General features: G+C 37.8%; 1 protein-coding gene across 1 annotated transcript in view; it reads right to left on the reverse strand.

The window, feature by feature from the left end:
* Window positions 1-6,870: 6,870 nt before the first annotated feature.
* TTC26 (tetratricopeptide repeat domain 26) overlaps window positions 6,871-17,022 on the reverse strand; it is a 49,026-nt gene continuing 38,874 nt past the window's right edge. Inside the window, exons 13-16 of the mRNA XM_035903237.1 lie at window positions 14,838-14,907; window positions 12,214-12,320; window positions 8,347-8,480; window positions 6,871-6,982 (exon numbers count right to left, since the gene is read on the reverse strand). Coding sequence (XP_035759130.1) covers window positions 6,871-6,982; window positions 8,347-8,480; window positions 12,214-12,320; window positions 14,838-14,907 — 423 coding nt within the window. The remainder of the gene's footprint in view (window positions 6,983-8,346; window positions 8,481-12,213; window positions 12,321-14,837; window positions 14,908-17,022) is intronic.

Genomic DNA, 17,022 nt, shown 5'->3' on the forward strand with positions numbered 1-17,022 from the left:
TACTTCCATGATTTTATTTCCAAGCCAAATTGCCTTCAAAAAGCAAAGCATATATTAATCACCGAGAATTAACTACATACCGAGCTTGCAGATTCAACACAAAGCTGCTTTTGAGTTGCCACAGCATTAAAAATAGCATCTGAAAAATTACTTATGAAAAATGATTTTCCGTACATGAATAATTTAAATAGACAAATAGAATTTTATTAAACTGTTTTTTTTACCACCTCAAGTTGTATTTTGAGAAGACATATGAAATGTAAAGATTTTTTAGCATTTTAAAAGAAGTGTAGAATAGCAGCAATAGCAGTGATGATTTTAAGAATAGAGCAGATGCTGTGTATCAGAAATGCATGTGAAAACAAGCTACATTTTCTGTAAGACAGCTGCATTTCAAATGTCATTTTCCTGGCCTTAAAAGAATTCCCCCTTACATTGATAAGTAACTGTGCAGTCAGATTTAACTTATATTGAGTACTTACCTGAATACTTCCTCACCGTTTCAAGAGACCGAGCTATTTCTTAGTGTTGTACTGATTTCTAGTCATACATGGGACTTAGTATATTTTACAAAGTTGAATAAATCTTGCCTAGAATGCCCGTGAAGCAGAGCGAGGCAAGTAATGCTCAGAGGTGGGGCGAGGGGAGGAAGAGGTAAGTGGAAACCAGCAGTACTTGGGCGGTACTTCGTGGTAGTCCTGTAAGGCCAGTCATGTCAGGGGAGAGATGGAAAAGGAAAACGCTCGGTAGGGAAGGAGAATGTGAAGCAATGAAAGTGGACACAGCCATAGAATCTGTTTGGGAATAACTAGCTAAACTGAGTGGGAAGTCTTCTAAAGCTTGCCTCAGAAATTACTTTGCTGTGACCTAAAAATAGCTCTTCTGCCTGTAAATCATGGGGAAAACCACCATTGGTTTATATAAATAAATAACTTCCCAGTTTGTTCAGTGATGACTAAGTTCAGCACATGAGGCATCATGAATAAGTCAGAAAAAAGTAAGATTAAACTTGTAGAATACCAATATAGTGATAGCCATCAGTATTAGGAACATTCCAGGCAGTTTAAGACCTGGTTTAGAGGTCTTTGTAATTTAATTTTTCTAAAGTTTTCTTAAGCACAGCTATCACACATAGATTGATATTCAAGAGATACATTTAATTCATGTGATATGAATTGATTCACCAGCTCTGTAAAGTAAGGCATTGTGTTTTGTCTCAGAATGGCTACCCATATAATGGCCTCACCCACTGACAGGAGGCAGGAAAAAGATTACCAGTAGCTTTAGAGTAGACGGGCATAATGATCCCATCACGCTTAAGAAGGACAAAATGGTCAAAGAAAATTATAGGTGCTACAATGTGCAATGTTAGAATTGAAGCATGGTTCTTTTCCACATGACATAAACCATCTCAACATTATTACATGTATTCTTAAAATATGTTAGTGTATTATATGATGCTGCACTCATGTGTGGTTTTTCACAGAACTGACCACATGGAGGTTGCTTACAGTGATGCTGGAAGAGACGGTGGAGTCTGAGGCTCATCACTCTTCCCTAGTTAAGGGCCAGCTTAAAATGGGGTTTGAGGACTCAAAAAAAGCAATGCAATTCCTAGGTCCATGAAAGTGCAGTGCAGAGGCAACAACACAGGTAGTATCCCACTCTTCAGTTAGATTTAGCTGTATCTGAGAACTGCTACAAACTATCCCATAGCATATTTTCTGTCAAAATAACCTAAGTCCCAGGTTCTTGAAGATCTACTTGTAAAAACATTTTAAAGGCCATTACTTATTTTACAGCATTCATTATTTTAAATTCTCTTAAGGAATTACTAAGAATACTATAATGTGGAGCAATTAAGCACAAGAGAATGTATGAGTATGGATTGAAGCAGAAATTCTCTTTTTATCTGAAGATACACTGTGTCTTCTCAAAAGTCACAGCTCTTAAATACAGATTTTTATTTCTCAGACTATAAATAGATGCTAGTGTAATTCATTTATTTATTAAGCAAGACCTGTAAGGAATTTAGGAACTGTCCCTTGCCCAGAGATGTGAAATGCCTGCTTTATTTCTTTTAAATGAAAGTTTAAACTCTACAAAGCCAAAAGTAAGCTTTTGGTGAGTGGCTTCTAAATGTGATTAGAGGGGGAAAAAAAAGTTGTTTCAAATTCTGCATGCAGCCTTGAACAACTGGACTCCATCAATCTCACTGGGATGCTGTAAGGTTCATCTGATAAAGAATGAATGGGAAGTATTAGCTCCCATGACACGGATCTTTTACAAGTTTAGCTGAATATAGCAATATTGCAGTTATACAAACACAATACATACATTTCTAATGTCATATACCTAATTTAAAAGTGTAATACAGTATCCATAAGGTACATGTTAAGTAAGTTGAAAATGACAAATGATGGCAAGTAGCCATCAGTCATCATTAATAGAATGTTTTGGGGGCTTACTTTAGTTAGGGTCCTGGAAGGATGGAGGATCCAACATATCCCTTGATGATCCAGCTATAGATGTGAAACAGCACTAATAAAAGGCTGCGGAGAAACAGACTAATAATCAGTGAGAATAAGAGTCACACAGAGCAATCTGCATAAGACAGAAAACTTGAGCCCATGCAAACAAAATATATTTTTTGTGGAGCTGAATGTAGGCTGCCTCTTCCAAAGGGTGGACTGTATTCTGGAAAGTACCGGTCCTGGAAAAAAACTACATGTCATGTCACAGCTGAGAAGCAATTTAATGCAAGCTCCCCCTGTGATAATATGGCAAAAAGGGTGAATTCAGTCTTTGAGTACACATGTAGAAGAATAGTCAGCAGCAGTATGGAGGAGCATATTCCAGTGTCACATACAATGATAAATTATGCCCGCTGCTTTATGGCCACAGTTTTTAAAAAAAATCTGTTGACAAACTGATCGCCATTTTCCCAGCTTGGAAAATATCCTTGCAAGGGATGCTGTCTTCAGTACAGACAGAGGTGACTTGCTTGCAGTTTATGCATACCTAAAGATGAAAAAAACCCCCCCACCAAAAAAAACCAACCCAAAACAAAGACTGCTAGGCTCCAATGACTAACAGCAAAGATGAACGCTGGAAGAATCAAATATTAGAAAACAAGGCCAAACAAGCGGAACTTAGAATTAAGGCACAACTTCCAAAAGAGTAAAGGCGATTTAACAGTTTGGATAAATTGCAAAGTAAAACTATGGATTTTTCATTATCCACCTTCAAATTAAGGCTCTTAAGTTTTTCTGGCAAATATTTTTATGGAAATCCAAGTTACTGGATTCAATAAAAAGGTGAGCAGATGAAATCTACCATCTTGCAATATGTAGGGTCAGGCCAGATTACCTAGTAGTCAGTTAAAGACTTGATTTTAATGGTTACTGGTGACACTTCCATGCAATTATCTGCTTAATCAGTGATCATATGAATAGATGAAATGGGGAGAGGGAAGTCTGAAACTGAAAGTCAGGGAAGAGTGACTGGAAATTACTTCTGGAGATTATACAGGGAAAATTTGGTTAAAGAGTAAACCACTGGGGAAAGCCCCAATCTGCTCCTGAAGGTATGTATAGCTCCCATCTCATGAAGCTACAGATAGCAACAGCTATACATGTAATTGTTTATTTTGCGTATTACTAGCTAATGGCTAAGTTCCTTATTCAACCTTAGACGACTTTCTTATGAAGATCAATGAGCGATCTTAAAGCTCAGGGACCTCCATAAACCTAAATGCCTGCTACACTCCACAGAGTTGGAACACGACGTGACTTTTCCTTTACAGTGAACACATTACTTGGCTCCAGCTGTTACTGCACTTACTTGCTGGATTCCAGAATTAATCCAAGAGGGTTGCTGCTATTTTGGATCAGTTCAGATGCTAGCCAAAGCGGATGTTATCCTGGAACTTACTTGCAGCAACAGACAAGACAAATGTCCTCTCCTGCAGTGTAATTCACTTAGGTGTTATTGGCATAAATTGTTCAGGTATTACCAAGTTTAATTAAAGGTCTTCTTTATCTGTCAGGAATGGGTCAGTGCCCAACTAAAAGCAGTTAGACGCTGTTTTGGGTTTGGCTTTCTTTACTGGTCACTATTAATGATATGTTTGCTCGCACAGTACCTTCTGTGCATTCTCTATAGCTTATTTTCCAGAATCAGATGCTTATTCAGACTCTAAGAAATAACTGTATTTTCCATACTCTTCCTTGAAATTCTCATGATGCAGCAATTTCTTTCTGCCTTAGTCTCTATTCCAACACATTATCTGAAATGCCACTGTTTCAATTTTATATTCACTTACTCCTGACCCAATAAACTTACCTGTTTCCCTGACTCTGCACATGCATTCTTCACTGCCTGCTTGTTCTGTGTAGGTCACCTACGTCGCTGTTTTTCTCCACATCTACCTTCACTCCAAGCTGTCCTATTTAGAGTACCTTGACCCCTTAAATTTCTACAGTTCAGGGAAATACGGAAATGGGCAGGGATAAAATTTTGTTAACTCTATCAGAGAAACAGCTTTAGAAATTACTTATTAACTTCCCATTCTGTATCAGCTAAGGCAACTCGTATTCACACCTCTGTACTTTGAATATGATCTCAGATTAAACAATGGAAGATGTTCTTAGAACGTATTTCTAAGGTAAAATAAAACACCGCTATTTCAGCACTTTTCTTGTTCTGCATTTTAATAGCACCTATATATCTGTTCCATTAACAATACCCTAAATGCTAGGACAATATGCAATATATCTTCTATTTCATCACTGCTCAAGGCAAAGACCTGCATTTCCCTGTTCTTTATGTCTTAAATGACAAAAGCTTTATTACCAGTCAATAAAATGCACTGTGCTAAACCCCACACTATTTAGCATATCAAATATGACTTTGTGACTATAGAGAATAAAGGTGAGGTTTTCAAAAACTTCTTCACTGGCCATGGACAGAGAATTTAAAATCAGTCCCCAAGCCCTTATGCTGCCTTACGATCACACTTACTTCAGAAGATTCAACCAACATGTAAAATGGTCTGCAATGGATTTGGATGCTCTTCAGCTCTCCTGTAGGTTCAGCTTCAATAAAGGGAGTAATTAGATCCGTTTAACATCTGCTACAAAGCCACCAACATGATTTTTTTTTAAGCTTTGTACCAAGACTCATAATTGTATTCCTGATCTGTTTCCAAGTTAAAGTGGGAGGGAAAACAAAAATGCCTTTTACAAGTGAAAGGTGTTTTCTAACTGCTTTCAGTAAAAATACTGCTCCTTTCACACCGCTTTTCAATCAGTGTAACGTTGTCCCTGCTGAAAGGCTCTATTATTGTTGCTAATACGATGGCTCAGTTTTCTAGATGTCAATACATGTAAATGCAAGTAGCCACAACTATCAATGTACTTCTAGATTACCTGAATGATGATACCCAGTTTTTGCTTAAAGCAGTAAAAATACTGATATGCTATATGCAGAAAGGTGTATATGTTCCGTATACACCCAGCCTCATTTTCAGCATCAAACCACCATAAAATCAGGACCAAGGCTGTTGGCTTGCCTTTGGCTGATTACTGAACGTACATTTAATGACCAGTCACAAATCTGCCCTCTTCCACAGCAAAATGAATATACTATTTCAACTTCTTCAGTATGAAGTGACACAGACCAACAAGACATTCAACTGTAGATTCAGTTAAGAGCTTTAATCAAAGCACAGGCAGTAGAGAATACAGTATTCTGATTTTCCCCCCAAAAGATAAAAAAATACTTAAGTATTTTAAAAATTTACGAATTTCAAATTTTCCTTTTACAAATAATATACAAATGTTTTTCACTGCAAAACTTATAATACTATGTTACAACTGTTGCCTTCTTTTAGAATTATGTATTCCCTGAACTGTTCTCCTCAGAAAACAGGAGAGTATAATAAATCCAGAAGTATAGTAAATATATTGCTAACTAGAGTGGTAAATGCTGAAGAAAATTATTCAAAACATCCAGTTCTTTCATCCATCAGATTGCTAAATGAAATGGATGACTCACATGAATTACATTAACATGAATAAATGTTTTGAGTGTCAGGCCTCAAAGCAAGATTGAACAATAGAGTTGGTCAAATCTCCATGCTTTGGAAAAGATGGTACTGTCATGCTTTGCTACCTAGAAAGCAAATAAGCCACTTTGGAGCTTTGCATTTTGGGTTGATTAACCCTCATCTTCAGAATTAATGGTAAGAGAGAAAACAATCCTTACAGACAAAAATAAAAGATGAAGGTAGTAGTTATTGAGATTTACCCAGAAAAGGACAGTGTTCAGAATATGGTTTGTATTTTACCCCAGACAGGTATAGAAGTCTTTTATGTATTATCTGATACCCTAGTACTGGCTTTTGGTTGTCACCATCATCCTCTCTACTTGCCACATTCTACCTCTTACTGAAGTAGATTTATCTCAGACATTTAATAAATTATTCTTCTCCAGAGGCCAGGAGACTTGCTGAAAAAAAAAACCCCACAAAGCACTTCAGTAACTTGTGTTGAAAAAACTGGGGAATATCTGAGAAAGCGCTTTGACTTGTTGACAGTTGGAATTACTACTAAAAAAATGAGAAACTTTGAATGAGGAAGAGGGAGTGGTGCAACAGAAAAAGTACCAACAAAGCTTTAATGAAAAAAAAAATTGCTAAATGTTTTGCAATCTCACTGCACTACGCTGTTGCTCAGCTGGGTCAACCTGCTTGATAGTCTAAAGTCCTGCAAGGAAGGAGGTACCCAGAATGCACAGGAGAAACCAAGACCCACATCTTACAGCCGTGCACACAACAGTAACTGACCCGGTTCATTTTGCAGCACTGACTTAAACAGGAACTCTGTTCTCCTTGGCCCACTTTTTCATGATGCGGACAATGTATTCTACTTGAGAATTACCAGTGCTCTTCAGAAGATGCAGCACTTCCCTTAGAGTCTCTCTACAAAGGTGAAAAGCAAAGATTTAAATGAGGGTGAGACCCAACTGATACAAGAAACAACTACCCACATTCAAGCTATTTTGCAAAACACAATTACTAAACAGAGAGGTCCATTCATCTGCAGAGCAGGAATAGGTAAAAATGCACAGTAGATTATATCCCAGGGGACCCAAAAAAAAAAAAAAAAAAAGTCTTGTATACAATCGCAACAAGGAGAGAAATTAAAAGTAAAAAAAAAAAGTCAGCAAAATGTAATTGGTTTGGAATTTAATGCCTACGCATGTGTGTATTTATATATAAATCCTTACTCTTGCAAAATAGTTCCCAAGAACAAAACAAACTTTTTTTTTCTTCTTTAATGCTACTTGCTAGTCTTCAGTATGGCAACATCTAGCTTAATGCTGCCAAAGCACCTTACACATAAATACAAATAACATGGAAACGAACATTACCAATAGGATAAACCAGTATGAAGCTGCAGTTTGCCACTACTTTACTGCAAGAACTTACAGGCGTATTGAAAGACAGGAAAGCTATGTGTATTGTACTGCATCTACTGCAGTAATTGCTAGAAGGACACTTGAAGGGTGCAGTAGTTAATGAGATTATTCCAGCAGAGAAGGGAATAGAAGGAAAGTGTAGAAGCCAAGATACACACGTACCAGTCATGTACGAAACAGTAACTTTGGCCAGGGGAGAACAGCCATCTGGCATCACAGCAGACTATTCATGAGGGAACAGTTCTTAAATACAGCCTCACTACTCTCTCTCATTCTCCAATCCGGCGAAATGGGCCGAAAGCAAAATTATCAGTAACACAAATTATTTCCTTTAAGCTTTCATCAAGTAAGTATATTTATCCAACATGGACAGTGGCTTCAGAAAAATTTTAGTGAAAACGGAGTCTCATCTACTCACTGTTTAAAGAAATCATGTAATTCCTATAGCACTGAGTAAATGTTTCCTTAGTTTTGTTCTATAAACCTTAAAATGTCATGGGACAGTTTTCCATTCTTACACCATCAACATGAAATGAAGTGCTTTTCCCTCAGTTCATGAACATACTACATTTATAATTTAGCTCTTCCTAGTATAATGACTAATGTATTTTGTTTTCCTACAGTTCATAGCATTTTCAGGTGAGTTATTCTCCACCATATATTCTATAACCGTTGGTGTGGAAGATACACTTCAAATTGAACACTGTATATGGAACCACTGGCCAGAGTGTCTATTCTCTGAAAAGTCAATAAAGAATTGGAAGAGGATATGTAGCTCTAAAGCTAAGATTATGACTCTGGCTTACAGCTAGCTGGAAATAGGAAAAGAGCAAAATAAGTTCAGATACAACACAGAATACTCACTTTGCTTCTCGGCCAGCTAAGATCATTTGAAAGACACCCACACAAGCACCTCTCTTGCCTTCCCAGTATTCAGGATTACTGTCCAGTCTCTCCAGAACATCAAATGCTTTGGCGGAATAGTAAAACTGACGCATCTGCATGGGAAGGGAAACATTTTTCCTGACTATATGACCATCTTTCAGAAGGGGATTAAAAACTTTGAGCTCAGTTTTCTGAAATCAGCAGTAAGTCATAGAAGCAATGTGCATTTTCCTGTTTTTCTGCAGGCATCAAGTGACACAGAAGAGGCACATTTCACTTCTACATAGGGAAACAGGTAGTATTACATTACTGGTCTATGTCTTTGAATGTATTATAGACAAACTGCACTGTGAACTTTTTTAGTTGGCAACGATCAGCACTGTTGTTGATCATATGGAGGTAACACTAGCTTACAGAACTTCTTTTTTATGAGGTGCCCTATCTAGTGTCGTACTGGCTATACCAAAGTCCTTGATAGAATATCAACTTCAAACTAGTCCAAACATTTGAAAATGGAACCACTTTTCCTCATCTGGAGATGGTCACAGAGAGGTATTTGGATGTCTTTTGGGTTTAACTTAGAGCTAAATTTTTTTCTTTACTGTTATAGTACAGTACAAAATAAGATTCAGTGACTCTATAACCCAAAATTTTCCTGAGCATAGGAAAATCCATCATGTACCCTATCTTTTCTGCCTTATGTTCTCTACTTGTAAATAGGAACAAGAAGCAAGTCGGTTGGCCAATGCCAAAGGAGTGACCACATTAACTGCAGCTTTTGAAGTCAGTATAGCTCATGTGGACCTTTTCTATGACTGTGAGTGTTCTTCACTTGGGCAAGCCTGAATAGCAGTGTTGTTTGTGGCTAGCATCTTCCCATGAGAGAGCACAGAAGGTAGACTGAACACAACCTCCCATCCTTTGGTGGCTGGAAACCTGCATCTGCTGAAAAAAAAGGACAAGCTGTGGGAGTTACATTTGAAAACTTTAGTCAGAGAAACACAGGTACTACAGAATGAGTAATAATTCCCTTTTCTTCACATAAATGTTGATTTTATCCACAGGTGACCGGAAAGCATTTAAATGATTGGGAATAAAGATAGAGAGTATAAACAGCATCAGATGTGTCAGCTAAAAAGAAAAAATTGAATACTGATCTCTCCAAACTGGAATCTAATCTAGTTCCACTAAGCAGATAGCAGCAATCTGTTGAGTGAAGTTACAGTCTTAAGTTACAGCTATGGTGCTGTCTGTGGACCACCAATATATATAATGTTTCAGAAACATTATACATCAACACATACAAAAATCTCAAGGGTGGATGTCACGAGGATGGAGCCAGACTCTTCTCAGTGGTGCCCAGCAACAGGACAAGGGGCAATGGGCACAAACTGAAGCATAAGAGGTTTCAGTTGAATATGAGGAAGAACTTCTTTCCTTTGAGGGTGACAGAGCACTGGAACAGGCTGCCCAGAGGGGTTGTGGAGCCTCCTTCTCTGGCGATATTCAAAGCCTGCCTGGACGATGTCCTGTGCAACCTGCTCTGGGTGAACCTGCTTTAGCAGGGGGGTTGGACTAGATGATCTCCTGAGGTCCCTTCCAACCCTTGCCATTCTGTGATTCTGTGAACTGGAAAATGCTACATAAACTCAAACAACATGGGTCTTGCCATTTAGTGGAAGAGGTACAAACAGCTGGTAGTGTAGAAAGATGTTATAATGCTATAGTAATAATTTTTGACTTTAAATTCCTTAGTCTTTGGAGCAGTCATTTATGGCAGTATGTAGACACATAATTAGGCTGAAAAATTTAGTCCTGTAAGTGCAGTTTTTAAGAGCTCTAGATAAATCCAAAATGTGGAGCTGCATCTCCTCTAGAGTACAGTAAGGTTTTGAGAAGAATTTAAGCAAAGTGATCAACTGATTTAAGTGAGAATTAAAATGGTCTGGAGAGAGATTTTACATAAGGTTTGATTGTCAACTTGCTTCCACAAATTGCAGCTACGGGAAACACCAGTGACGCCACTTGCTTGAGCAACAAGACTTTTAAGATGAGATGGCGGATTGAATACTTGACAGATGTGCAAGAGATCATTCACTCAGTTTTAGAAGAATGCTTTTGAGATCACAAGGCAGATTTGCTGACTTTCAGTTATGTGTTTGTTAGGATTTTGAGAACACGTTACTTTTTCAGGTGAAAGAAAACAGCAAAAAAGAATGTTACAGACAGTATGCAGATATTGCTGCTCTTTGAAGAGCTTGGCTGAACTGAGAATCATTAGGAGGTTTTCCAATAGGACTCAGTTTGCTATCATAGAGGTATGATGGCAAGTTTGTTTACTGTATCTCTAAAAAGCCTCTGCGATTAGCTGCTAGCTCTTGTGTATTCACTTGCATTAGGCTCCACTGAACCGGCTCCATGAGCCTTTACATCTATTATCTGTGTTCTGCTCTTCTCACATCTGCCTTCTTAAAACAGTGAACTACTATATTTGCACAACCACAAAATTACAATCTGTCTTTATATTCTGTATTTAATTTAAATTAAATCTAAAACGGTTGCTCCCCAAATAACTTCAGTCTACCTTCTGGCTCTGGCCAATACATTCTGAAAAGTGGATGCCCTGTGTCTCACCATGACACTTTTCCAAAGCACATCCCTTCTGCCTGTCACTGAGCTGCTACTCCTCCAGGTTCCAACACAGTGCAATCATCCATGTACATGGAGAGAGGATGCAGGATACAGTATTCTATTATTGTCTACTGAAATCTTGCACAGCAGTACTCTGCATAGGACAACCAATTTTACTTTCTCCTATAATGCCATTTACAATCCTCTCAGACAATATGCCTCTACATCCATCCTGTGGATGAAACTCTCATGTTTTCTTTCCATGCTTTGCAGAACAGCAAAAAAACTTGAATCAGAGCTAAGTCTCACTATGTGTAGACACCATCTGAAGAATTAGATGTTAGGAATTTAGGCAGAATTGTAATTGGCTTCCCAAGATCTCTTCACTATTAACATAGCTTTGTATAAAGTAAAATTTGGAGGTGTGCCAGCAGTGTATTAACATGGAGCATTGGAACTAGTAAACACAATCTAGAAGCTTAGTACAAGTAAGGTAGCATATATTTTAACTTGTTCTAAAATGCCCAGAGCATCCCTACTGAACTGAGCATTGTCCTGTCTAGCTTGACGTTTAAAAATGTTAGGCAGCTTAGTCTAACCTCACCTCTTTAAAAGTCCCCTCTAGAAAAGGCTCAACAGAAGAACTATTATGCGTTAGCAGGGATCCCACTGTAGGCAGTTAAGCTCACAATTTTTTTCTGAGTTTTATTCCTAATGAGTACACACACACCCCATGTCTCTTTGCCCCACTTGGGCAGTAGAATAATAATTGTGGGAATTCTCTTTCCATTTCCTTATGATTAACAAAGGAGTGTCTCCCATTGCCATTACAAGCTTTAAGGAAAAAATAACACTGTCCCAGAAAAAAAAAGCAGCACAAGGCTCCTTGCTGAATCTATGCTAGCTATTTTTCTTAAAAGTTTCTTGTCATTTCTACCAACAATGAATCCCTAGCATGAGAAGAAACTGTTACCATTATTGATAGCTCAAGCATGCAGTAATTTACCATTGTTTTAATCTGTGGGTTGTCTACCAAGAAGGCCTGTAAGTTAAATAAAGACTAATCCTTGTCAACTCATCTCCATTATTAAACACCCTGCTGTTATAAAATAAAGTTCACTAATGATGACAATGATGGAAAGTATAAAAAAAATGGCTGTTGGTACAATCACTGAATTAACATGCTGTACACCAAGTTCTAAAGAGAAGACTCACTTTGTAGCAATCATTTGCAATGAGCTGCAAAAGGTTGAAGGACTCCCCTGAGGTCTCCATCTTCAGATAGAGCTTCCAGGCCAGCTGTGGTTTCTTATTCATAATATCTGCAATAACAACAAAAAACTGGGATTGTGAAAAGAATACACCACACACAATGCTCAATGGCAGGTGGAATAAATGTTCCTAAATTTCTTTGCTTAATGTAAATGCATGCCTCAGCTGGTGAGCATCAGGTTGGAAAGGGAAACTTGTCCTCTGCCTTACTAGCGATAACAGCAATTCATCAGAGAATACCAACGTCAAGAGGAATAATTATGGCATTTACATCTCCATTTATATTTCACAGATACAGCAATAAGCACAAGTCTCATGATTTCAGATGTGATTAAGAAACAGAATGGAAAGAATTAGAGAAGGACAATGAACTGTGGCAATCCATTTACATGGTGAGATTTAGGATTCTGTGTTCTTATAGAAAAAAATTAATTGGTGCCCACCTCAATCTAAACATTCAATCCCCATGAATCATAGCAAGCCAAAGGGGGCAGGGGGTAAGCAAAGCCCCTGCAAATATAACAAAACTTATCATTATGCATCTACTAGAAAAAATATTTCCAAATTGCTGAAATTTGGTGCTGGTTTTAAATTTGCCTATATGACTAGAATTTTTTTTATTGGCATTTTAACTTTAAACATCACTGCTATACACAATTAAAGTTATAAGAATCTGAATCTTCCATCTCAGCTAGTGGAAATTCTACTAGGGTGTTTGAACACAAAGGATTCCAAACTTTGATTTTCTGGAGATGAGAAGCCATTCTGTTGAATCTGAGGTTGGTATCAGTAATTCCAGACTCATTCAAGTACTGGGAGAAAAGAAAATGAAATTAAGTACTCCTTTCTTTTTCAAGTCTTGTTCTGTTCACACATGGATCACTCTTGTCCTCTTTCAAAAGAGGGATTGTTTAGCTTATTATATCTTGCCCACTGTGCCAATACATATGTTGCAGGTAGAGTGGGTGGCAATATCAACAATAAACATGTAACACCAAATCACAGAATTTATAGACACTTTTCATTTAGGAGGCAGCAAGACATCAAATCAGATTTTTCTTTCATCAGCTCCAGATACCATACACCGTGGCAAACAGCCAGGTCTTAATTTCCAAATACCAACCCATCTATCTAGAGAAATGGAATTTGGTATAAATAGTACAATAATATTAAACAAAAAAATACTGTCTAGCATCCAAAAAGATGCAGCTCTGGTACTTTTTGCCCTTTGGAAATATTTCAGCATTGAATTGTTTACGACTCAATACCTAATCATACTCTGACATGAATGTATTATAATTCTTTGTAATTTCTATAGCAGCTTTTATCCAGAAGGATCTAATAGTAATTTACATACTTGACACAAAGAGATAACTATACTCATCACTGAACAGTTGTTTCTGCAAAGAATTCTAGCAGCTGTTTGGGAATGAAAAATCAAAATTTTAAAGACAGACACAGACGAATACAGCAGCTCTACTGAAACTTCAGCAGCAATTCAGAATGGCAAAAGGCACACTCAAGAATAAATAGCAACTCGTATGAAAGAGCTAGAAAATTTTAATTGATAACACAGTGTTGACTCTACTTCTTGTATGGTAAGTAGCACCTTCCAAGAGTTCTGCATCCCCAGAAGTATGTCAAAGAACTACTATAGCACAGAATCAAAGGGATGAATACTGTCTACTGAAAAACCATGATTTCCCTTTGGAACAGGAGTTCTCCCATCAAAAAAAAAAAATCACATAAAACATTCATATATAAAAGACTCAAATGCAGCCAGGTACTGCAGCTTAACGAAAAAGGAAATAAACTGGCATGTCCTAGAAGGGAGTTATAGACAGGCATCCATAGGTATGATATGCCTGTCTGGAAAGATATTAGAGATGTTGTATGTGATATGGCATAATGTCCCAAAACAAATGTATTTACATTCCAGCTATGACTACTGAAAATTATATGATAAGAGAACATTTTTGTATTGAGGCACTGTAAGGAAAACAAATTAGCCTAGGGAGTCTCAGGTTTGAGTCATCAAAAAAGCCCACCTCTGTACTACTTTGGATGTGGCACAGGAATTTGAACAACATGGAGCATAACGCAGTAGGAAGAAAAATACCACGTATGCCTGCCTGATTCTTCTCTTCCCTAGACATCTGACATGGACTGCTCTTGGAATTAGACAGACACTTGGGCCTGACCTAGTATGGATACTTCTATTTTATGTTTTACTCTTAACATTTTAGAGTTGTAACTCAGTCTTTTCAGATAGAAAATCTTCACTCAGGCAATCGAATAGACAGTTGAGAAGAAAAAGGTTCACTGGTTAGGACAAAGCTGCACTGATGGAACTATAACAGTGCTGCACTAAAGCAGTAATTGCTTGCTAAAGCCAGATGTATGAAAGGTGCAATAACCACCCACGCTATAAACAGTGCAATCAGCTTTTCACTTTCACAGTCCTGAATCCACCTACAACATTAAATTCAATTAAGAAAGTGGATTGCCAAGACTGATGCAATAGAGGAGGATCTGTATTCTGCAACGTTGAGGGTAAAGTGACTCACAGCAGCGAGCTAGCCAGCTAAGGTAAACAAAATCATTCTTTATCTTCTCACTCTGGATCAAAAGGAACACCTGCAGGAAGAAGGAAAATAAAAGATTACACATGCATGTAGTTTTAAACAAACAGAAGGCAGACCTGCCTCATTTGAACATGCAGCTGAAGCTTAAGCCACATGAACAACTGCTTCATGAGAAGAGTCGGGGTATGCAAGTGCAGCGCAGGGGCATCTCTCTGTGTCAGGTAGGTGGAGGATTCAAACAGCGCCCTGCTTATCAAGGGACTTCTGCAGCTGCAAAACACCAAGCTGTGCAGAGGGTGCGGCCTGCGCTGAACAAGTGCCAGTGGGCGGCCATGCAACACAAACAGCACAAAGGAACACTAGGCCTGTGGGAAAAGCTGTTTGGAAAGTGTTTGTTTAGAAAGCAGTGCAAGCAATTACATTAGCATCTTCTTGAAACACCAGAAGTTTCACATATATATGAACCTTTCCTCCCCATACATGTCAGAGATCATTCCAGGTCAGCAATAAGCCTTTTCTAATCATTTTGGTTTCAGTAAGGTTCCGAGGCAAAACATTCGTCTCTTGTAACTTACTGCACAAATACAGGTTTATTACATTCTACATCTAAAGGGATGCGTGGAGGGGAAGTTATACATTTTAAAATGTACTCTGGCATTACTCACAGAAAAAAAAAAAAAAAGCTCTTTTTGCCTCTTTGTAACTATGCTAGGATGCTACTGGCAAAACTCAAAATACCTTTATAGGAGCAGATGTATGTACTGGAACAGCAAGTTCCACAAATTACTAACATTTTTATTGGTTAAATATTGCTGATGCCCTAATTTTGGGGGTGGGGAAGAAAAAAAAAAAGCAGTATTATCAGTGTAAGTAGCACTTTATCATTGGTTTTATTTCATTATGTCCAGGGAGGTAAGCTTGTTAATAAGTGCTATATGTGGAGATATTTTAGAAGTTTATGAGACACTGGGGAAGAGTGATCTTTATATGAAAGTGTCATCACAGGCAAAGATCAAACAATACTAACCAATTTAGTTACATAATCCTGTTATTTAAACGTATCAGCTACATAACACAAGTTTATCATTTGTAAGAACATAAGAGGAAAAATGTGGATTAACAGCAGTTTACACCTTTGTGTTCCTTTGCTGCCTAGCTGTAGCTAAAACTTACTTATAGTATTATCATTTTTATCAGCTTAGCCTGCTAGTATAGTTTTAAGATACTCACCTGTGTTTTCACCAAGCTGACTAAATTAAGGTAGGTGAATTGAAATACATATCCATTTTGCCTGACTTGTCTTGGATATTTTTTTTTGAGAGATGCAATTTCAGGTCACAGAAATTAAGGGGCTGGGTGTTGCGGGGGGGGGGGGGAGCAGGGGAAGGGAAAAAAAAAAAAAAGGTGGGGCTCTGTTGTCAAGAAACCTGAAGAGTTAAAAATTTAGACAGGAAAAAAGGAAAAACAAACAAATAAAAAAACCCCAAACCAACCAAACCTATATGATTCACTTTAGATGACATGGTTGGTTTTTTGTTTTTTGGGGTTTTTTTTCTGGCTTGTCTTCTTCCTGGTCTTGTGGAAAATGTTGCTTCCATCTTCATAATAGCTATTTGTTTCTGCATATTTTAGTTGTAATTAAGTTTCTACAGCACATAGACACAAAAACTGCTGTGTGTAGAAGTTAATCTCTTCCAGCTGCATCTGGATGCTGCTGAATAAGATAGTGAGCACTTCCTCTTTTCCTCCCACATCTCCCAGAGGAAACAATTATTTATTTATTTATTTATTTATTAAAGCACGGATTTCTAGGGACACCTAGAAGATCTTAACTATTCAGCGTCTTTTACTCAGCATGCCCTGATTGGTCTGAACAGTAAGACTGCCCAGGATCTGGGAAAAAGCATAGGAAATCTGATTAAGAGGGCATTCTTTGATCAATTAGAGATAGCTACAAGCACTCTTGTGATGCATCACAAGCAGCATGACTCTTCATATACCTCACGTTACAAGATTAGCAAGATAATCTTTTCTGAATAGTGTTCACTGAGAGTTTCAGTTCCTCTAAGAACGGGAAGATGATGTTCCACAACCTGCTTACTTTCAACCAACATGAAGATCTGGAGAGAGAAAAGGAAGGAAAGAGGGGAGTATGTGGGAAATGTTT

The sequence above is a fragment of the Egretta garzetta genome, unplaced genomic scaffold, assembly GCF_000687185.1.
Source record: "Egretta garzetta isolate BGI_Z169 unplaced genomic scaffold, ASM68718v1 scaffold51, whole genome shotgun sequence".
Taxonomy (NCBI): Eukaryota; Metazoa; Chordata; class Aves; order Pelecaniformes; family Ardeidae; genus Egretta; species Egretta garzetta.